This window comes from Solanum pennellii, chromosome 11, assembly GCF_001406875.1.
Source record: "Solanum pennellii chromosome 11, SPENNV200".
Taxonomy (NCBI): Eukaryota; Viridiplantae; Streptophyta; class Magnoliopsida; order Solanales; family Solanaceae; genus Solanum; species Solanum pennellii.
The window spans coordinates 62591222-62614959 of record NC_028647.1 but is presented as its reverse complement, the minus strand read 5'-3'; the positions used below and the strand labels follow the sequence as shown (position 1 = coordinate 62614959).

At 34.8% G+C, this 23738-nt stretch overlaps 3 protein-coding genes across 5 annotated transcripts in view; 1 reads left to right on the top strand and 2 right to left on the bottom strand.

Annotated features, from left to right (window-relative positions):
- LOC107004841 (DNA polymerase epsilon catalytic subunit A-like) overlaps positions 1–9643 on the bottom strand; it is a 39839-nt gene extending 30196 nt beyond the window's left edge. The window contains exons 1-11 of one of the 2 annotated variants that reach the window (XM_015203216.2): positions 9479–9643; positions 9310–9375; positions 8821–8880; positions 8629–8724; positions 6791–6951; positions 6509–6597; positions 6193–6410; positions 5777–5863; positions 5560–5694; positions 4301–4423; positions 3378–3461 (exon numbers count right to left, since the gene is read on the bottom strand). In XM_015203216.2, coding sequence (XP_015058702.1) covers positions 3378–3461; positions 4301–4423; positions 5560–5694; positions 5777–5863; positions 6193–6410; positions 6509–6597; positions 6791–6951; positions 8629–8724; positions 8821–8880; positions 9310–9375; positions 9479–9643 — 1284 coding nt within the window. Of the gene's footprint in view, positions 1–3377; positions 3462–4300; positions 4424–5559; positions 5695–5776; positions 5864–6192; positions 6411–6508; positions 6598–6790; positions 6952–8628; positions 8725–8820; positions 8881–9309; positions 9376–9478 lie in introns of those variants that run through there. The other variant, XM_027912893.1, reaches the window with a different exon arrangement.
- A 3423-nt stretch (positions 9644–13066) lies between these two features.
- LOC107005130 (60S acidic ribosomal protein P2-2) lies at positions 13067–15021 on the top strand. Of its 2 annotated transcripts, none has more exons than XM_015203630.2 (4): positions 13067–13201; positions 13312–13407; positions 14492–14718; positions 14821–15021. In XM_015203630.2, the coding sequence occupies exons 2-4, from the start codon at positions 13320–13322 to the stop codon at positions 14845–14847; spliced, it is 342 nt and encodes a 113-aa protein (XP_015059116.1). In that variant the 5' UTR covers positions 13067–13201; positions 13312–13319; the 3' UTR covers positions 14848–15021. The 2 variants fall into 2 exon arrangements, with proteins under 2 accessions (XP_015059116.1, XP_027768702.1); XM_027912901.1 differs by having other exon boundaries at positions 13113–13206.
- A 223-nt stretch (positions 15022–15244) lies between these two features.
- Positions 15245–23107, bottom strand: LOC107005059 (peptidyl-prolyl cis-trans isomerase CYP71). Its single transcript, XM_015203541.2, has 13 exons — positions 22788–23107; positions 21351–21436; positions 21196–21284; positions 20854–21093; positions 20593–20714; positions 20017–20092; positions 19718–19825; positions 19430–19606; positions 19073–19290; positions 18472–18604; positions 17339–17562; positions 16135–16288; positions 15245–15881 (listed from the first exon to the last, which is right to left on the bottom strand). The coding sequence occupies exons 1-13, from the start codon at positions 22943–22945 to the stop codon at positions 15798–15800; spliced, it is 1869 nt and encodes a 622-aa protein (XP_015059027.1). The 5' UTR covers positions 22946–23107; the 3' UTR covers positions 15245–15797.
- Between the last annotated feature and the right edge of the window lie 631 nt (positions 23108–23738).

Genomic DNA, 23738 nt, shown 5'->3' with positions numbered 1-23738 from the left:
ATTCCAGACTGATTTTCCTCCAGTGAATAAATGAAAAGACGATGAATGCATTTTCTCCTTTACCAAAGTAGCACTCATACACAAGTTAGAAACCAAAATAAGATTACTACTCTACTCACCATGAATAACAATTCAGATAATCATGGTTGTTTGAGGGGAAAATATAGTACTCCCTTTTTCCCAATTTATGTGTCGCAGCTCAGATTTTAAGAGTCAAGCATCTTGATTTTGATCATGAACTCGGACATAGAGTCTTTAAATTTTTTGAAACAAAATTTCCATTTTTCAAAAACTATATAAAAATAATATTATACGTCACAGCAATTAACAATTTGAAAATATTTAAAAGCCATATGAAAAAATTGTGGTCAAAGAAAAATTTCTTCAGCAAATCACAATTGTTTGAGGGGAAAACATAGTACTCACTCAGTCCCAATTTTATATGACACGGTTTGGATTTTAATCGTGAATTCGGACATAGAATATACAAGTATTTTGTAATAAAATTTACATCTTATAAAACTATGTAAAATACGATTAAGTCACAACAATTAACAATTTAAATTTTTAATAGGCATATGAGAAAAATCATGGTCAGAAGAAAAACTCGTTTGACACTCGAAATCCAATCACCACCATAGAAACTGGGACAGAGGGGATATTAGAGAGAATGGAAATCAGGGCCACGCAAACACAGTTGTTAAAAGAGCTCTGCTCTTGGCTGCTTGGCCGAAATTCCATGGATGAATAACCCAAAAGAAATTGGTAAAATCAAACAAGAATCCTCATACTAGGAGGCAGAAATTTTTTCACATAGTATCTTATTCTTCAATTTTTTCTATTGCCTGTTGCTTCTTTGCTTCGTTCATCCTGTTATTTCGTCCAACTTCTTTTGAGCCAAAGGTCTACCGAAAACAATCCATCTTACTCTCCCCAGACTACTTGTTGGATTACACTGGGTATGTTGTTGTAATCTTCATACTAGGAACCTACTAAGGTAATTCTTTTTTTTTTTTGAAACTGGTAACATTTGTATTTCAAATAGTACTTAGGTAGCACTGAAAAACCATATCTACAAATACAAAAAGTATAATCTATCCAAAAAACTGAACCAAATCTAAATGGATCCTAAAATATCGATGATTGACTCAGTCTCATTGGAGTAGACATTTGTACACCAAAAGCAGAACAACAAAATACACTTAAGCTTAACTTCCTGCAGGGTGTTGTTCCAATTCTCAAAATATCTCTCGTTTCTCTCCCTCCATATAGTCCACCAAATTCTAGCAGGGATCATTCTCCACCTTTCTCTGTTTGTAGCCGCAACTCCAGCCATCTTCCAACTGAATAGAGTCTCATCAATCTTGCTAGGCATACACCAAGATATGCTCTGAGATAAAGGAAAATCTGCCACAGCTGCCCAGTAAAGTTGCAATGCAAGAAGATATGTCTCACTGTCTCATTAGCCTTCCCACACAAGGAACATCTATTGCATAGAGAGATTCCTCTCTTGGCCACATTATCCAATGTCAAAACTGCTTCATTGGCTAGTAGCCATGTAAAGCATGCCACTTTGTGTGGCACTTTGATCCAAGGTAATTCTTTCCATTTTCTGGCTATGAATCTCAACTGTTATAGTAGATTCATAGATGCGAGACTGCAACATCATCTAAACAGTGGGGAGGACTTGGGTTACAGACTTGAAGACTTTTAACAAAACACTTACGGGTTAATGTTTGTGGAGGAGAAGCTTTATGGAGAGAGGTGATAGGGAAAAAATATGGAGTAATGGAAGGGGATGGAGAACAAATGAGATCATTATACCTTTCGGGAGTGGTGTGTGGAGGAATATAACAAAGGGATGGAACGCTTTCGATGATAACATTACTTTTAGGGTTGGGGATGGGAGAAGAGCTAGTTTGGGTGTAAAGGTAGTGTGGAGGTTTGGTGCTTAAGGATGAATTTCCAGTATTGTAGAGGGTCTCCTGCCAAACGGAATTATATTCATCAAGTAAAGGGGACTCGAGGGGAGAGACTTTTTGGGATTTGAGGTGCAGGAGGAATTTCCATGATAGGGAGGTGACTGAGCTTCAAAGAATACTAGATTTACACCAAAAGCAATGTAAGTCAGTCAACAGACCCAATGCTTGGGTTGGGTGTCGGGGAATGACACAGTGTTCTTTTGTCAGGTTTTCAATGAGAAGCTTTTGGTGAGGTGGAGGATAGTTTTCTATATGGTGCAGTATGGATACCAAAGGTGCTGACAGTCGAGGAAGGTGTGCTTCATGTGGTTTGCTACTGGAGGGGTGATTTTGATGACAAAGAACCTTAGGAAGTGAAAGGTTTTCTACAGTGAGTGCACGGATCATATTTTGATACATTGCAGATTAGCCACGAGGTTGTGGGAGCCTTATATTTACATGGTTTGGTGTCACTTGGATAATGCCAAGTCTCATGAAGGAGTTGATGTTCAGCTGGAAAAGAGGAGCTAGGAGAAGAATGCACAAGGCGTCGAATGTTACTCATCTTGCTCTAATGTGGTCATTTGGAAAGAGAGAAATAGGAGAGCTTTTGAAGAGGTGGATAAGAGCTTTGTTCAACTTCAACTGAGAAGTAGTCTCGATCCCTCTTATTATCTTTTGGTGTACCCATGTAGTTCCTGATTTAAAGAGGATTGAGTGTCTTTTGGAGAGACCCATATTTTGTAGGCTTCTCCTTTTTTGAAATATCTCTTGTTTTTTATAAGATAAACGATATTATTAACAATGGGCCTTGTTTTTATCAATGAAAACCTTACTTGATCCAAAAAAGAAAAGGGGTACTAAAAGAGTCATGAGAAAGCTAATAAGATTCCAAAATGATTTTGAGTAGATAAATGGATCACAGCCCTCAAATCAGAGAAGGGAACTTAGCTACCACATGCAGTAAGAGAAATTAATCCTCAAATTTTAGCATGTAATATGCAAAAGGAGGCAGAAATTACAAAGTAACGATGATGGCTCAGAAGATAAACATCCCTTTTAATGGAACGGACAGTCTTTTGACTAGAAAGAATTTCAAAGAGACGTGCTCATGCAGCAGGGGAAGAAAATGACTTGCCAGCTAAGGCTACACAATCTTGGATCCCCTCAAGATACTCGTAGTCATATGACATTAAATGATGATTGTGAAATCCTTAGATAATGGAAAGCTATAAACACAAACTTTTTTCATCATAAAATTGTAAAGCATGAGTTTTGGTCTGTGCAATCTGCAATGTGGCTTCCTTTGGGTCAAACGAACAAGTTATCAATCATGTCTAACACTTCTATAGATAATATCATCTTTGAAATTCATGGTGAACTTACTAAGATATACCAGTTTGAAATAACTCATACCTGTGGTTTTTCCTTTGCAAAGCGAACCATATCCTCAGGATTGACTTCTAGAGGGTCATAACCCAACTTGGCCTTCGTTACAGCCTGAGTTGGAGAGGAATAAGGCAATAGTTACATCAGATGCCATAGTGAAGAGTCTGATATACTTGAAGACAGAAAGTTCAGGCTAAATAGGTCGAAATTATAAATAAGCCAAGAAACTGAAAAGAGATATAACTTCTTCATTTACCACAAATGAAAAATCTCTTGAGCCAACGTATCTGGTCATAATTCTAAACATAAGGTGAACACATTCACTTCTCATTTTTTTACTACTTTAAGAGAGCCATATTTCTTTCTTTACATTCTTAGGTTGATTATGTGAGCTCTTTGGAACTCTTTATTTTCAAATTTTAGAGAAAAAAAAAGTACAACAGTTACCTATGAAATTTTGTAGAATCTCAAGGGAGTGGGAAGCTTTTCTATGAGGAAAAATAACTCTAAAATTATCCACCCAAAATCATTAGGATCTGAACATTTGATTTTGAGCCATACACAGCAAATGGGAGCTCCAAGATGCAAAAAAAAATGTAATCTGATTGTAAAGGAACTACCACCGTCCAGTTTGATAAATATCTTTTACAAGCATACAAGTTTCAATCCAGGCTAAGCTGCTAAGGGGTACGGAAAGAAGAGAACACACTTTCAACAGATATGAGCTCTTAGGCAAAAGACGTGTGGAGTCCACAGAAAACATAAAATATTGATATTACGTAATCAACTGAACAATTAATCAAAGTAGAGAACTAATGTGAATTTCACACTGTGAAGACAAGAAAGATCATACTGGAATACATGAAGGCTTCAGCAAAAGGTTAAAATCAGGTAAAACAAATATAAAGAGCATAAGCAATAAGAAAAGAAAAAGAGGTTATGAGTTGCACCTTCAGACCTTGGCTTCCTTGAGGAAGATAACTATCACGTTTGACCCAAGCAAAACAGTCCAGATGGCAAGCATATTTAGCACGACATTCCCCTTGATTCTTGTCAAAGGAAAACCCAAGCTCCTGCAGTGAAAAATAGAGAACAATAAAGGGTCATTGAGTGTATTAGCAAAATAATGCATGCATTAGCACTATGTATTAGTAGACAGTGGTCCCTTGTTTTGTACACTTTTTTATGTTATGCATAACTAATGCTTGCATTAGTTATATAATCTATTGTGTATTGCAGAGTGTATTACTAATACCATGAATTCTAGGTGTTAGTAAAGCAAAAGGATTTAATGCATGCATTAGCATGGTTAAAAGCCCAATTACCCCTCAAAAACACTTTTACATCTTTTCCTCCATAATTGCGAAGGATATTTTTGTACATAAATACTTTTATACAATGCATACTATTTTCAACATACCAAACCAAACAATGCATAAGAAATAATCTATGCATAATTAATGCAAGCATAACTAATACAAGCATTACTAATACAAGCATTACTAAATACTAACACACTCTATTGAGCATTATTTTAATACTCTACCTAACCAACCCTAAGTGTGTAACATGGGTTTCAGGCAGAAATGAGAAACTACAAAAACATAAAACAAAGAAAAAGAAGATGATACTAATTTCAAAAATGATGATTTTACAAATTATTATTGAGATTACAACTCAACAGAAACAGACAACCTTTGTTGTAGGAATTACAGCAATCCTGCAAGAGTTTTCTTTTTGAGAATGGTAACAGTTAGTCTATATATCCACTGGTACACTACATCAAAATATGTAGTTCCCTTCTAGTGTTACAACTTACATCTTGAACATCTATCTGTTGTTCCTATGAATAGTCTAAAACGTCAAAAATATCTTCTCTTTGAGCTATTAATTTATGTATACACCAAAAAATAACAGTGAAGAATCGAAAAACAAAATATTTTGGGCAGTATGGGTATGCTGAGCCAAAAGGACCTTATCAAATACCTTAGCAAGAGAAACAACTAGTATATTTTTGTCCAAAAACACAGAGAAATTACACAATTATGAAGTTGGAAATGGACAGAGAGCAGAGCTAGATAATGAATTGGGTGCATCAGGAAAAAAATGGCAAAGTAGCACTGCTCTGGAAAACCATCTACGAGATGCTGAATCATAAACTACTTGAGATTACAAACACAAACACTCTTAACAGTAAGGAGCTACATACATCCTTGAGGCTCAAGCCATAATGAGTAGCTCTTGTCTCAACAAATGGCCAATCAAAGAAGTCACCGTTATATGTTACATAGATACCAGGCTTCGCCACTTGCATGTGTGCGAACCAGTGCCTAAGGAGCCCTTCCTGCAACAAAAAAATGTTGTAGAAGAATGAATGTCTTAATGGTGAAGAAATAGAGTGTACAAAATTTCAGAAAAAACATTACCTCGTTTTTCACATTTGTCACTTTAAAATGCCCTTCATATTCTGGTTTTGGGGTATACTCTATATCCTCAATATCTTCCCCAACATACTGGAAATTCAGAAAAAATTGGTTACAATTGCATAGAAAAATAATTAATTTACTTTCCCAAAAAACAAATTAAATGGATCCTTGTTTGTAGATGTATTGCTAAAGAATTCGCTACAAGGAGGAGTCTCACTAACAACAACCAGCTATATAATCTATACGAAGACCCTAAATGGGCAAACACAGTGAAGAAGACCTGAAGAAATCATGTAGATCATGAAGCCTAACACTAATTTATCATATTTTTATAACAGATAGGAGAAGGAATTCAACAAAACCTAGTTCAGATTAGAAAGTAAGTGTAAGAAACACAAATGCTACAGATTAAGCACCTCTCTGTTAATAATGAGATAGCCTTGGCCATCAACCATGTATGAGATCATCATTATGGAATCATATTCGGCATCAGGAAATTTAAGAGGAAGCTTTGTGGTTTCAATATCAAAGGCGCAAACATGAACTTCAGCTCGCTGCAAGAGATCAGTCCTCTTCTCCAACACAACACCGGAGCTAGATACACTCACATCATACCACTGACCACATCGAACATCTAATAAATGTAAATTTCAACGTTAAGATCAAAGCACATAAACTGTTAATTCAAAAATTTAGAGACTTCAGAAATCGTAGCATTGAAAAAGACATTACCAATGTCAATGGCAAAGCGAACATGGTAGGGGACATCATATTCACGTAGATCAGTGATATAATCTATAAAATCTTGACTTCGCTGCTTGCTGCATGTCAGGAAACAATCACTTCAAGATGGACGTACCCCATAATGAATCTTAATGAAAGGATTGATATAAATTGATGAGGAAATTAAACAATGTCAAAATAACTGATAATCATCTAAAGATATGTGAACTTCACTAAATACTTAATGGATGGACTATGGTTATTGATATTATTTCAAAATATCAGAGATACCTTTTCCCCGTCAGTATAGATTCATATGCTTCTATTGTATCAAACTTCGTTTGATTTCTCTCAACAATGTGTGTTAGATCACGCTTCACGTCCATCAACTGTTGGACAGTGTCAAATGATATCTTTAAATATGATCTGTGTAGGCCAGACAGATGGTTTTTCTGAAAAAAGAAGAAATAAATATCAGAAAGTGATCTTGATGGCATAAAAAATATACAGTGTAGGTATGAAGCAGCAGTGAGGCAACATGATAAAATCATGTTTGCAACTAATTGGTATCGCCTAAATAGATCTCGTCTTTCATTGCCCTATCTCTCGCTAAGTGTGCATAGGTTCTAAGAGATTGTAGGTCTTTCTACTGTCCTCAAAAAAAAAGAGATTGTGGGTCTTTCGGTGTGATTTCATTCCATTTGATTTTAGCTCTACCACCCTTGTAACACCTTTCTCCCCCTATGGACTGATGGACTGATGCATATGGGGCTTGACACATGACATAAACAAATCATCTCAAGTGACATTCTCTCATTCTATCATCAAATGACTTCATTTTTGATACTGTCTAATCTTGTATGTTGCAAGTTGGTCTTTCATATGCATTTCCTTCTACCATCCCATTTTAATTCTATTTCACATCTTCATCTATTCCATTCTCTTGGGAAAATGAGCCTAGGTATCAAAATTCACCTTAAATTCAATCTTTCATGTTGAATAAACTTGCAGTGCATACATTTAGTCTTCTACTTAACCTACAACATACTTGGTTCCATTAGTTCTTTCTGCAAAGTTATCTCTTTAATAATAGTTACAAAGATAACTTGCAAACATTAAGATAGAAGTTGTTTTTATGCACATTTCACCATAGACAGCATAAATGGTTTCATTAAATTAGTCTTAGGCCTAACTCACACTCGAAAAGTTAGCTCAAAGGAAGGAGGATTGTCCAAGCCTTATAAGGAGTCCACCCATCTCATTAATCACCAATATGGGATTTTTGTCATTTTTCAACACCCCACCTCAAGTCCAGTGCTTAGCATCTAGTGCATGCCACATGGACAATTTTTAATTGGGCCACCCAACCTTGGGCAAGACGGGTCCTGCTCTGATACCATGTTAAATTAGGTCTTAGGCCTAGCTCACACCCAAAAACTAGCTCAAAAGAAAGGAGGATTGTCTAAGCTTTATAAGGAATATACTCATTTCATCAATCACCAATGTAGATTTTTGTCATTGTTTAACAAATTCCTTTGGTAAAGATATTTCCTTATACCAAGTAAATGAAAAAAGGAGCAAACGAAATGGCGGGAAGATTTTCTATCACCTAGGTGTTACTTACAACTTATGAATAGATACCAAAATACCTGTGAAACTTCAAAAAGAGGTCTAATATAGCCTAGTTCACAAGATTATATCAGTGACATTGATGTCTAATAGTTTGAGCATGTTTCACACGCATGAAAGGTGAATAAACAAAAAAAACATGTTTTTCACAATGTTTCTTCTTCCCAAGACCCACAGACATCTTTAAATCCAATTCTCTTTCACACTCTGCCACCTCATGATTAGACATATGACCAACTTTCTCTTGTGCATAGCATTCAAACAATGAGGACCCACGGACAAATATTTTAGTAATAACATGATATGGGAAGTGATGTAATGCAGAATCAAGCCACGTGCTTGCTGAATTTCTAGGCACACTTTAAACATCCAATAGCTCTTTTTATGGGGTTTCATAGTAGAATCCCACTCATACACACTCTAAACCTCCATTAACATGGAACTTTTATGAAAGCAGTCATGAAACAAACAAATCCTAAATTTGATGTTAATAGACTTACAAGATCAAGATCCTCTTTCTCTAAAACTTCAATATCTGCGATTTGAGATTCGTATCGCCTTCTCAGATATGAGTCAACATCCATTTCCATTTTATCCTGTTGAAGAAATGCACAACAATCAGCAAATATATAAAATTTGGAAGAAGAAAAACTTTCATTGCTTGGAGTACAAAAGGAATTTAATGGACTGACCTTTGTTGCCACATAAAAATATGGCCTGAATTTGTACTTTGCTTTGAATGTTGAACCATCCTTCAACCAGAAGTTCATGCATAAAAACTCACCGAAATTAACATTTTAATACTTTCTCTTACCGAGTCAATAAACAACATTCCACTAAGAATATCTAACCAATAACTCACATAAATAAACATATCAATATTTCCTCTTACCGGATCAATAAACAACACTTCCACTAAAAATATCCAATCAACAACTCATCTAAACTGACATATCCATATTTTCTCTTATCGAATCAACAAACAACACTTCCACTAAGAATATTCAATCAATAACTCACCTAATTGTCATTTCGATATTTCTCTTATCGGATCAATAAACATGTCATTTCTAATAAGAATATCCCATCAATAACTCACGGAAACTAACATGTTGTATCTTTTCAAATGAATAAACATACAAACAAAATGACAGCTATATTCCATCAGTATGAACTTTTACCTGACAAACAAAATAAAGATCGACACAACTGTACACTTTGCGAGTCTCCTGATCCTCCCATGACGACTACAACATTAAACCAAAACAAACCAAAAAAACTCAAAATTCACATTTTAACTAAATATTCATAAAAAAAAAAGTATAATATGTGATGTAGTAGTAGTAGTACAGAGGCAAGAGTAAGAAGCCAGCCGAGTCGTTTATCTCCTTCAGTGAAAACATCGAATCCTAGCTTGGATTCGAGCTGTTCTTCGGAGTTAAGTGTGAGTTTCTGCTTCTTTGAAAACCTAGAGTCCCGCCGGTCCCAGCGCCGGCTACTTTCAGCGGTATTCATACTTCTTTCCGATGGTAACTCCGGCGAATGAGATCGGAAGTTTGGAGATAGATTTTTTGATTTCACAGTCTACTAGGGCCTGAAAGAGGGAAAAATCTTCCACTTTACAGAGGGAGCTAAGGGGGTAGGGGGGTTTAGAGGGGTGGGGGTACTCTATTTCCCGCGCTTTTTTTTTTTTCTATTATTTTCTTTATTACTCCTATTTAAAATGTGAAATGACAAAGTTGCCATTATTTATTATATCCTCATGTTGCGGAAATGAGTATGTTGCGATGGATGAGAGGGCATATCAAGAGAGATAGGACGAAAAATAAAGATATTCGAGACAAGATATAGGATTGGCCTCGATGAAGGAAAAATGTAAGAAGCGAAGTTGAGAAGTTTTGGATAAGTGAAGATCAAGAGATGCATGGAGTTCTAGTGCGGAGATTTGAGAGGTTGACTATGATGGTTTTTAGAAATGTAAGAGTAAGTCGAAAGAAGTATTAGATAGAGATTATTAGACGAGAGATGAAGTGGTTGCAGCTTAACAATCTTGGATGGGAGATTGTGAAAAATACAGCTTACGGTAAAGGTTAGTAGGTAATCGAGTGTTGTCTTTGCTTATCCTTCCATACCAATGGTCTAAACATTTCTTGTATAGTTTAGTGTCTTTCAATTTCTACTACTATTTATTATCTCTTGTACTTCGAGTTGTACATTATTTTATTGTAGTTACTGTTGAGTTAATTCTGTTTTTGAGTTAATTGTTATAAATTTTATTAATTGAGTGTAATGCTAAGATACAAATACAAAATACGTCTCAAAGAAAAAGTTATATTTGTTCCAAAAAAAATGCAAAAATTATGTATTGACCTTTAATGCCATTGACAATCCGTTTCTCAAAAATTAATTATCCTATTTGCAACTCATTCTCTTGCAATCCTATTTAAAAAATTACTTAAGTAAACCTAAGACACACTACATCATAAATAAAATAAAAAAGAGGAAACCTTTGCCCCTTTCTTCTTAGCTCTTTCTCATAATATTTCATGGACAATTGATTTTGGGCAACCTTTAAACTTTTAGCTACGAGTACACATGTTTGAAAGTAGTTGTGGAACCTTGGAGAGCGACTAACTACAATGATTTGCACTAGAAGCGAATCGAAATCGCTTTCAAGATAGTGACTTACCACAACACAGTGTTTGTAATAAGTTATTCACCACTTTGTAATTCCAGTCCAATATCAATATTATAGTAATTTTTTCAATAGCTACCATTCTTTTTTTTTCTCCATAATTATTATTATGCTTTATACCGTGTTTTCGTGATTTTATCACTTCCCTTATAATCTTGTTCGTCTATTTTAATATATATATTTTTTGAGTCAGGGGTCGATCTAAAATAATTTTTCTACCACTCAAAATAAGATAAGGTTTTTGTATACTTTATCCTCCCATATTTCACTTGTGAAATTACATTATGCTAATATTTTTATTTAGTGCACTGACTTATATATATATTGATTAATATTATTTTGAGCAGTTACAAAACGTATTAATCTAAAAAGAAAAGAAAAAAAATATACAAATGTCTTAAATGTTGTTGCGTATTTCTTGTGTTATTTTATTGATTTTCAATGTAAAAATATCATGTAATTAAATTAATATTTGTAATAAATTACATAATCAAATCTCATATTCCCGACTTCTTTTATTTTTATATTTATTTATGTGCTGATTTTGTTAGCCTTGAAATGAAGGATATTATTAATATTTTAAATAATTTTAAACTAAATTGCTATATAATTGTGTTTTCTGAATTTTAAATTTTAAACAATCATGTCATTCTCATAAATGAGTGTCATTATACCATTGAAATTCAAAACTTACGAGATTAAAAGAAATGATGAATGCCTTTCTAAAAATGACACGTGAATGGAAATAAAGTCATTTTCTTTTAACAAATTACAACGATTATTTTCATTAAAAAAATATCATATTAAACAGATAGAAAATGAGTTTATTGAATTGTGTTTTTCCTCTGATGATAATATATTTAAAATAATTTGGAGAAAATACATAGAATCCCTTCAAACTTATTTCGTATTCTCAATTATTACTTATGATTTTGTGAGAATTGTATGACACCCCCCTCCCCCCCTCAATTATTTTAAAGTGGAATATATTTTTTTGAAAGTTATACTTAATATATATGTTAAGTACTTATCACATGTCAAGCGAAACAAATTAAAAGAAATCACTTCATTTGAATTTGAACTTTAATTGATTTCAATCCAAGTAAGTTTTGATGCTTGAAAAGACTTAATTTTTATCCAATTAAACACTAAACATTGTCAAATAATGTATTTATTTGGTTTCATATATAGTCTAAATTGAAATCAAATTAATATGATCAATCCTTAAAACAAAATTCATGATTGAATTACTCATAACTCATGAGTTCAATATGCTTAGCTTTTCATTTAAAGTCCATTTAAATGTTCAAATCAATAAAATTGCATGAAAAAAATTAAGTATAAACTCGAAATTAAGTATTAATCATTTTTTTCAAAATGTGAACAAAATCATTGCTCAAATTCTCAAAATTTAGTTCCCAATTCTAAAATGGTAAAAAACAAAAACAAAATAAGCTATTCATACTACGCCAATTTTTGGCATGTATCATAGGTCGTGCAACACACGCTCCTCACATGCTCAACATGTCGTGCATCAAATTAAATATAAAAACTTCATCAAAACAATTGCCGAGGTTATAGCCCCAACAAAGTGAGGTACTAACATTTATTTGCGGAGGGTTATAAACCTTAGAAAATGGAATAAAATTATTTGTTGAATAAGAAATCTCGGAGGTTCAAACCCCCACTAATTGTTAATTACAGGGGTTGCTTAAAAACTCCTGCTACTTAATTGTGACAACTCTAACGATGGGAGTTGTTGAAACTCCTGCAACAACCAATTGTCGAGGTTTCTAAACCTCGCTATTTATAATTTTAACTCCCCCGATCTGCCCTTTTTTTTTTGTAGTGTATAGACAATAATCTTTATTTTTTTTGGTTATCATTATAGTAAAAAATTAATCCTTCTAATTGAATTTTACAAGTGATTTTCAAATTTTTAAATATTATGAAATTACATTATAAGTATATAATTTTTTTCTCGAAAGGAGAAGAGCGTCAAGTAGTCCCAACTCTAGCTCTAGAGGGCTCCGTAGAGCAGGAGAATGCTCATGTCCGTCTACGCATGATTTATATTAAAGATAATTTCAAAATACCAATTCCAAAAAGCGATATTAGTCAAGTGAATACAGGAGCAAATGATTAAAAAAAAAAAAGTATATGATGTAAACTAATGAAATAAACCATAATTAAAGGTGCAAAAAGCAAAATACTCGATATAAGTAATTTAACGGCTGAGATTTAATCTCTGCATAAGAAAGGGCAAAAAGCCCTAACTATATATTCATAGCATTCACCTCTTCTTTGCCTCTTTCTCTGTAAAGTCGGAAGCAGCAGCAGCAGCCCTACGCCATTAAAGCTTACAAATCTCACACAAAGTAAAGTACTTGATTTGATTTGATCTCTTATTGTTTATCTAACAATTCATTTTTGTTGTTTTTTTCTTGTGTTTGTGTGTAATTATTATTAGTTTTGTGTGTATTTGTAGATAAGAAAATGAAGGTTATCGCTTCTTACTTGTTAGCTGTGTTGGGTGGCAACACCTCCCCATCTGCTGCAGATTTGAAGAAGATCCTTGCTTCTGGTATTGTATTTTTTTTTTTAAATTTCTTTATATATACTTTTTTTTTGTATGTTAGTTTCTGTGTGGTGGTTTGAAAATGATTCTTATGAATGTGAATATGAATATGAAATAACCAGCTGCTTAATTTTACGTATAATAGATCCTTGTAGTCAAGCCCTTTCTCGGACCCTATGCATAGAACTTAGTTCATCGGGCTGCCTTTTATTCATAAATTGTTTTCATTCCGTGTAATTTCACAAGTGGGGTTTGTAGGTAGTAGTGAAAGAGGATATATGATTAGAAAACTCATATTTTGTTGAATATTATATATAAGATAGGTTAAGGTTTGCGGTACACACCAACTTCCCTAAACCTGACCTGTGGGATTACGTTATGCTGTTGTTTACTGATTTGTTGATGTGTATTGATGTATAAGTATCAAATGAATGGTTGTAAGACCAAGATGATTAATTTATCTTTCCTTGTTTATAGTTTCTTCTATTTTTACTGATTTTGAGCATGACATTGTGACATTTCTGAATGTGGTGCTGTTTTCTTTGTTTTAGTTTATTGTATTGGATCCTTGGAACTTTTTGACTGAGATATGTTTACGTGCCTAATGGAGTAATGCGGGTTATTGTAGTATTAATTATGGTTCTCCGAACTGCTATAAAAGAAATTTTGATTCCTGGAGAAAGAGTGAGTAATATTTGAGGAAAGTAATATGAAGCACCTATCTATTAGAGTAGATTTAGTTTGTTTTATACTGAGAGGCCTCGCTTTTCTATATTCGATTTACTGTTAATTTTATGTTAAGTTCTATGTTAACAACACATCCTATAGAATTCCACGAGTGCAGTCTTGGTAGAGTGGTGTGTACACAATTTTACCTTGGGAGGATAGATAGGCCGTTTCTGATGGACTATGTCATGTAATTCCTTCCTAAGGTATCCATGCGAGACTGGATTACTCTATTATGCTTACTTTCCTTGCATAGGATACGATAACCCTGTCGTTGATTTGTATTTCATGGATAAATAAGCATCATAATTCTGTATACTTTCTTTAGTTTAACATTCTCAACTTTTTTCAATGTGTGGTGCAGTTGGAGCTGAAGCTGATGATGATAGGATTGAACTCCTCTTGTCCCAAGTAAAGGGCAAGGACATCACTGAGCTGATTGCTGCTGGCAGGGAGAAGTTGGCTTCAGTACCCTCTGGTGGCGGTGGTGGAGTTGCAGTAGCTGTATCTGGTGGTGGTGGTGCTGCAGCACCAGCTGCCGAGGAGAAGAAAGAGGAAAAGAAGGTGGAAGAGAAAGAGGAATCTGATGATGTAAGATTCTCCGTTTAGTTTAGGGGTCCTCGACTTTTTTCTGTTGTGAATTATGTTTCTTGTATATCTACTAACATGGTTGTCTGGTTTTCAATAATGCAGGACATGGGCTTCAGTCTCTTCGACTAGAGGAATGTTTTACTGGTTTCTGTATGAATGGTCTTGTTCCCCAGTTCCCGTTGAGTTTATTCTGGGAATCTTTTTGTCAACTTACTGTTTTCGCTTTTAGTTTAGTTAATGAACCTATATTTTGCTTGGTAAACATCTTGAGTCAATTGGAAATTACTAGTATTGTTGGATTTATTTGCTTCTTTTTTTGTTGATGTATTCGTTGTCAGTTCAACTCGTCAAAACCTGCAATTCTCAATTTATAATACGACGAACTGGAAAAAGTTATCTACAACCAACAAAATACCTTTGAAATTCCATAAGCTAGGTCTTAAACCTAGAAGCCATTTTCGAAAGACCTTCGCGGTCACAAAAAGCTGTTATCTACACAGTGGACTTGCAAAACAGACGTGAGAAGTGAAATGAAGCTTACTGATAATTTGAATTCATAGTAGGGTCTTGTACAGTAATTAAGGAATTAGAAACTTAAAACATTGCATCTACAATTCAAATATATGAAACTAGGACTTAAAAAGATGTCAAAAAGGTCTACACTTGTAGTTCAGTCGAGACTGCAAAAACAACATCTAGGTCTCTAACTCTATAAATTACTGTCCACAACAAGAACATTGATAATAAGCTAGGCCGTTCTGTCTCACTAATGAATCTGGAGTGGAAAACGCTGATCAGCCGGCAACTCCCATTCACTAATATCCTTTCAACTTGAGTGAAGCAAGTGGATTTCTACTTCCCGGAGGCACGAAAAGTTTCTTAAAACTGAAGGAATCTAGTTGTATAGCAGGTTTTGAGAAATGTACCAGAAGTCATAGATCGCACAGATACATGTCAGATCAGGGTCCAACGAGGATAGCAATAGTTTCCAACGTAAGTCGGAGTACTCCTTCCAGTTCTCCAGAATAAAGCAGATGTAAACTATCCAATAATGGAGCATAGCCACAACAAGAACCCATTTAAGACTTTGGAACAGTCACATTCAATATTTTTACATCCTGGTATGGCTTGTCACCTTTGTCGGTCTTCACTTTCTCTAAAGACTGTAAAAATCCAAAAGAAAAGGAATGGTTAATCAGGTCCCAAGAAGTAACCATACATTAAATATCACATCAGACAAACTGCAGCAATTATCATTTCAATTTGAACTACAACATATTCACCAACTTTCTTCCTTTCTGGACAAATAAAATAACTAGAGATATTCTGCTGAACAGGACAAAGCTCCGAGTGGTCTATTCGTTCAGTAATCAATCCATAGCAGAGACAGGAGGGGGAAACTTTATAAGCTAATACCTGTACAACATCCATTCCTTTCACCACTCTGCCAAAAACTGTGTGCTTATTGTCCAACCATGGAGTGGCAACAGTTGTTATGAAGAATTGAGAGCCATTTGTGTTTGGCCCAGCATTAGCCATCGAGACAGTGAAGGGTCTATCATGTCGCAGACTGCACAGACCAATATAATCGTTTAGATGAACTTAACCCAGAGCACAAACTAGAAAACATGTTTATCAGCTATATTTAGAAAATCAAGTTAAAATTAGATGTCATGAAGGCTGTGTCAGCTGTTATTTAAGGCAATGACTAAGCTATCCACTCCCTAGACCCTGTCTTCTCAGAGTCTACAAAGCAAGCAAAATGAATCTCCAGAGTCAAGCATGGAAGAAGACTGCAGCACATGCTAAATATTATGACGTGTTCCAGAAGTATACTTCTGGCTTCATGAATGGAGTACAAGCTTCTGATTAGACTCAATCAGTCACTTTCATAATCATAAGCATTAGAATTGTATGTTAATATCAAAAGCCCAGAAATGCAAAAGATACTTTTCATTGGTAGGGAGGAAATCGCTGGGTCATATAGTTAAATGCATGATATAGCTACACAGCTGTTGCCAGGAAGAATTAGCAATTTATTATTTGCAACTGAATTTAAAAATTCAAAACACTGACAAAATCATGGTCATCAGCATATTTAAGACGAGTAAAGGAAGGCAAGCAAAAGAGATTTCATTTTTGGCCAGTCATTAACTTTTATTTTTAAACTATGCACTGGCAATCTTCTATTGCATATTAGGTGCTGCAAAAGCTTCAGCAACCTTAAGAACACGGATAAAAAATTACACTGTACTATTACTATGGATGCATTTACTCCATGGATTGAATACTCAATTTGTCTTACCATTTGACTAGGTTTTTTTTATTCCCTTTTACTGCTGCAGACACTTAAATTGGGCTGATGTTCAAAGAAAAAAGAGGTCTATTAAACCTAAAACACATTTTACACTCAAATGGAACAATCTTTTATTATGAGCCTAGACTTCCGGTTCCCACAGCCTACCATCATGTCCAATATTCCAAAAAGCTACATAAGCAGCCTCAGTAAAACAACGGCCCTTCACACGACACATATCTAGGAAGGAGGGAGCAGAGGAAATAAGTTAAGCCTGTACAATTATGCTTTTATGGATATATGCAAAACAATACATTAACATACCTTTTATGGAACTCATCTTCAAACTCCCTTCCCCAAATAGATTGGCCACCCGTGCCATCTCCTAATGGATCTCCTGTCTGAACCATAAAGCCTCTGATGACCCGATGAAATATCAAATTATCATAGTATCCATTCCTGCAGTGTGTTGTAAAGTTCTCCACTGTTTTTGGACACTCTTCAGGGTATAGCTTCATATGAATGTCACCCATACTGGTATGCATGATCTAGGTCAGAGCAAAAGAAAGAAAGAAATGAATCAGCAAATTTCTGTCTATCTCAGGATTAGTACAAATACATAAAAAGGAAGGGCCTCTACCACGCGAAGTGTTAATGGAAGAACATACGTTGCTCGGACTCTTAAAAAATCTCACCAGGTTCATGTTGGATCCTCCAATAGTAATGAATTTTTGGAGGATCTGTCACGGGGGTGGCAACATTTTTGTAGAGTCCGAACAACATAGGAAGAACTATGATCTTTTATGAATACCACAATAATGCAGAAAAAAAGTGTCATTCTTCAGTTAAGAAAGGTTCCCAAGAGCGCATAATAGGTTTGCCTATCTTGTACCAGCTTATGAAGACCATTCTCGAGGTAGCGGTTTTATAGCATGCTATACTGTTTTCTCATTCATTGATTGATCAGGAATCAGAAAACAGAAGTAGAAGATGGTAAGTCCTTTATTCAGGATTAAGTGACTTGATTATACGGACCACAAAAATTAATCTTACTTAAAACCTTTCTCAGTCGATACCAATCATTGTCACTCACATACAGTTCCACTCCTACAAACTCATGGACAAGGATATCCAGTTCAAGAGGGGTTTTGGATTGGCTTAAAAGTTGGTCAAACCTACTTCTAAGTCAGTTTTTGACTTCTGCAAATGTTAGTCATATATAAAAATAATTTAAAATAAGTAAAAAATGATTTAAAGTAAGTTGGGAAGTGTTTGACAAGGTTAAAAATAACTTAAAATAAGTTTACAATGACTTAAAATAAGTTAAAAACCAAAAGTAGGCCTTCCCTACTTTTTATTTTTTGACTTAAAAGCTATTTTTTTTAAGCTAATCCAAAACGGAACCTATCTGAAATTTTCCATTTATTTGATATATGCCAAGTAAAACCATAACTTACTACATTATCTGGAAGGGATGTAGTAACGGACTTCCCAATGTCAGATACGGCCAAAAGTTCATCAGGAGGTGGCTTTTCATTGAAGACATCTCTTCCCTTGGTAGGATCATCAGGTTCCTCAGGTTCTCTCTGGCTGTTATAGAATAAAATCTGAGCTGTTAATAAGCATAAATTTGAAATTTAAACAAGAAAATGAGGTTTTATTCAACAGAAGAGATAACAAGAGGGCAAGGGCTGATACTTCATAGGTGAAACATCAATTTAAATCACCCAATGTCGAAGAGCGCAGCAGCCAACTGAACTTTCCAATTTTTTCACGGCTCAAGATAGTTATCAGACAATTTTAAAGCTTAATTCTAGAAGAAAAATCGATATTTAAGCATCTATCAAAACAATTCATTTTTCATCATGCACACGTCCTTGTTTGACTAGTTTAGATAAAGCTGTCACCATGTTTCCTTTACCATGCCACTAAGGTCTAGACTGAACAGGTCAGTGCAGTGGAGAAGGTCCAAGTTCATCATTGACCAATGGATAGAAAAGCAACAAAGTTCAAGATAGCCTTCTTTTCGTTCTCTGTACTATATAGCATATACGATACCTGAACAAATAGATTCTATGTTTCTTGAAAGCACAGCAAAGAAGATTGGGATCTATCAAGGGCTCCTTGCTTTCATTTGCATTTGCTGCCGCAGCAGGGATTTTTCTTACTTTTTTACTACTTCTATCACCTTGATACAAAGCAATTCTCAAAAATCTATCATTGCTCTCCACCTTCCCCAGGATACGAGATACCTTGTTAGTGTGTAGATTTATAATCTGACAATAAGAAAAATTAACCCAAAATAAGAAAATGAACATCGAAGTAGCATGAAACTTATAATAACTCCAGTAAAGAACAATTACAAGAAACAGAAAATATAAATGCATCTTGACAGTTTAATGGAAATTTTCTTACTTTAATTCCTAGGAGAGTTGCATATATAATGAAGTTGGAACTTTCATCAAAAACAGCATTAGGTTGTGGTACACATTCTGTTTTCTCAATTTCTTTTTCCACAGCCATTCTTCGTCCAAAGTCAATAGCTTCAAGTCGGTATAAAGGAACATCACTCCTTTGGAGATCTTGTGCCACCTAAAAGATGGAAATTTTTCGATTATCACCAAAAATAAAAAGGAACAGAAAGAAGACAAACCACATCTGTACATACATAAGTTAATAGATTATTTAAAGGTAATCTCTTACCTCAAGAGATTCATCATACACACGTCTTAGTTTACCCGTCTTGAACCAAAATATACGAATCCTGCGATCTGGTGAAGTTACCGAGAACTGTTTACCATCAGGGCTTACCTGGAAACAAAGAGAAAAGGATAAAAGGTTTTTGAAGACGCTGTCCACTAATTGGTAAGAATAATAAATTTGAAACTGCTTATAGCTAACTTGACATGTACTCATGTACATAGTCAAAGAGTAGTAGTTATTGTTGTTAAGTAAAAGGGTCTAAGTACACATAATTTCCAGCAAAGGTTTTCCTTTAATACCTCTATAGAAGAAACAGCAGTTTTGCATTTCACAATTTCAAAGAGATCAGTATCACTCTTCAATCTAAAATTCACCCTGCAGGCAGAACATAATAAGAAAAGCATGAGAGGTGACTACTACAATTAGGAGCAAGAGACAAACTCTTGAATATAGCAAAGAAAGTGAGTGGACCTATAAATTAAATAATGTATGCTTATCTTCTTAGATCGTATAAGGAAAACCATAAGCGGTAGATTTAATACTACTCTATTGAAGTGAATACACACTAAAATAACAACGGAGATGGTCTAATAATAGATGCCATATATGGCCTTTTTTGACAAGGCTATATTTCAGAATTTAAAATTGATACTCTTCGTCAACCCCAAAAAAACACCATCCCCCAAACAATAAAAGGCAATAGAGAAAAGGGAAACACAAATTTCTTGGATTCCATACATAGAGATGTAATAAAAATATCCGAATGGATCATTCTAAAACTCAGATTGGGGTTTGAGCTCCCTGAAATCAATGATTATTGCCTCCGTTAAGGGACCAGATACAAGGAAAATTACTTTTAAAACTTGAACACATACACATTCTCTGGGAACTTAAGTGTGGCAGGACTCCAGTACTCAATGATCCCTTTGTCATCTGCTGATATCACAGTATCAAAGACATGATTGTATTTCATGACTTTGATGGGGCACAACTGTACCTGATTACAAGGAAACTAAGTCAGAAATTTGATTAATGTGACTGCTGAAAGAAACTTCATATTAACATAACAAAGAAGACCAATGAACTGCACAAACGACATATCAACCTTTGGTATTGAGTCAAGACAATGAGAATACCTCTTTAGATATTATAGGATCATTTGTACCAGCTCTTGCATCATATATATGAACCAATGAGGAGTTACGATCACTAACAGCAAGTTTAGCCTTGACATCCCCTTGTTTATATACCCATTCAACACATCCAGGTATGAAGGGTAGACGAATCATGGACATCATGTCATAATTCACTACGTCATATATTTTCAGAGACTTATCACTTGAAATTGTACAGCAAAGCATACCATCAATGCTAACCTGCAAAGAAATTTAGGTTAAGTTGCGGATTGCTCTGTTCAAACATACTGATAATAAACTGGAATAGGGAATACTGCTTCCAGTGAGCCTTTGGCTACTTACTGCAAGGCCTTCAATTGGTCCAAGATGAGATCTAAAATGTTTTGCAAACTCGATACCAGTAGGCTTTTTCTTCCAAAATTTCAGGTGACCTGGACAATAAAGAAGAGAATTTGGTGATTTAAGCAAACAACAAGAATAAATATGTCCTCTCTTACCATCAGTACTCCCACTAATGAAAAAATCTGCTGCTGAAACAGCAACATGAGTAACCACGTCTCGGTGCATGTAACTTTTTTCATACCTGCATCGAATAATACATGGTTTAGTAATATTTCCAACATGACCATGTCCAACCTTTCAAAGTTGGGGCGTCATTATCCAATTCAAAGAAAAAGTTGAGTCATTATGATAATTCATCCTTATTTTCTAACGGTAATTATGATTCATTTCTTTTTAATCAATATTGGGTTTATTGTCACACCAGCCAAAAGCATTGACTGTCCGTGCATGCCACGAGGTGCCTAAACAGAGCAAGACAACAAAAAGAGGGCTGGAGCATACACAATATACATTGAACAATGGTCGTGTGAATTGTGGTTACGGCCGACAATCGGGCCAGGCAGATATGTGCAAGAGTGACATGGAACATACTAGGAGATGTCTCAACATTGAAATGTGCCTAATAAATAGGAAGAAGCACAATAGAGCATGATAAAGTGAAGTTAAAAACATGCCAAGACCACTAAGCAAACTACATTGTTGGACAGAAGTTAGAAGAATGTTCCCAAAGATGGCGAAAGTTCCCATGGATCCTAGAAGACTCAAGAACCTCAAAATATCAAAAGGGATCGACAAAGAACAAGCAAAGGATACCAAAGGACAGCCGAAGAAAGCTAGCAATTTGAGGAAGATTCTAGAAATACCTAGAAAGACTCGCCCTTGGGTACATTAGGTAGCCCAAAGCCAACCAGATTTAGTGGGGTTTCCATCAACTTTGAAGGTTCCAAAGCCTTAGGAGCCTATAAATAGTAGGAGACCGAAGACTTCACCTAAGTAGGCATGAGTATCCATTCACACAGAGTGACACACGACACATCAAAACCCTTGGTCTAGTATCTTGTAAACCATTTAATGCATCTTTGGTAATCAATAAAAGGGGTATTTCGTTCACTTTCCAAGCTTCTCTCTAGCTTTCCTTAGTGTTTCCAGACACCACAACCATTCTACTAAAGCTATCCACCATACTTGAGCTAAGTGACACATCAACACTAGTAAAGGACTAAGTCACGTAACGGACTAGGTTGGTGACATTATGATTTTGGTTTCAAATCTCAAATGTCAAAATTCAAAGCATAGTTGTCATATTCCTTTGTTGATTTCGTGAACTTCTACAATTTTAAATTTGATCTTTTGTGATTTCAGTTGAGGTTCAATGTATAATATGCCCTGGATTGCTTGTGAATCCACTTTTTCCTTATTTTTTTCATTCATTTCCTCGTATATAGTATAGCTTTAGTATGATTTTCTTTCATTTCCAGTCTCTATCCTCATCCTTCATTCCCGTAGTATTAGCACTAAACCCTAAAAGCCCCTTAAAAACAACAAACACTGTGAAGTTAAACATATCCATACATAATAGTACTACTACTTACAAGTTAGCAGACGGAAGTGAATCGAGATAAGCTTGCTCAAATTGAAGAGGACGTTTAGCACGAGCACGAGGAGCTGGACCCGGTCCAATAACCGTTTCGGTTTCCTCCACCACCGCCGCCGCCGGATTTCCGTTCTCATTCTGATCTGCTTCCTCCATCTCTCCCGTCGCCGGATTTCCAATCTCACTTCCGATTTGCTGTAGAAATTTGCTTTCTAAGTGAGAAGGAATGTTTTTTGTAATTTTGAAAAGTGCTGAGCTTATAATGTTAACCAGAAATGAGTCCCCGCCGATTTGACTCAAGACCCGAGGCTCCGAATTGGGGGCGTTTGACCATGAAAATTGCGAATATATAAATTATTATATCAAAAATAAATGTCGTATTTGGTTATTAATACAAATTTAAGTTATTATTGAATTTCGATAAGTAGATTGAAATGAGACAACATGAAAATAAATTCTTTCAGTGATTCTTGAATTCTCAAATTTTATAATTAGATATGATTTTCGAAGTTTCATCACATAAGAGATGTTTAAGAAGGATGATGTAAACGTAATTTTACGAAATTATGTTTTCGATAGCACTTCAATTCGGATAAATTTATGAACTTTCATTCCATTCGATATCATAACATAAATATTTAATATGAGTTTCATTTCATTTCCTATATTGTGTAGTACGTTAACATTAATTTATTCTTAAATATTTCTCAAATCTAATATTAACAACTAATAATCAAAATAAACATGCATTTCATAAATGATAAAGATTTATCAGTTTAAATTTACTAAACACTTTTAAAAATGTAATTTGATAAATTAAAAAACATATTTTATTTTTAAAATAGGTTTGAAATTGCTTTCAAATACGACTTTTAAATTTTGGCCATGTTCTGAATTTATTTTAATGTAAAATTTTAAATATAGTTTTGTCATTAGTGCATTATTCTAT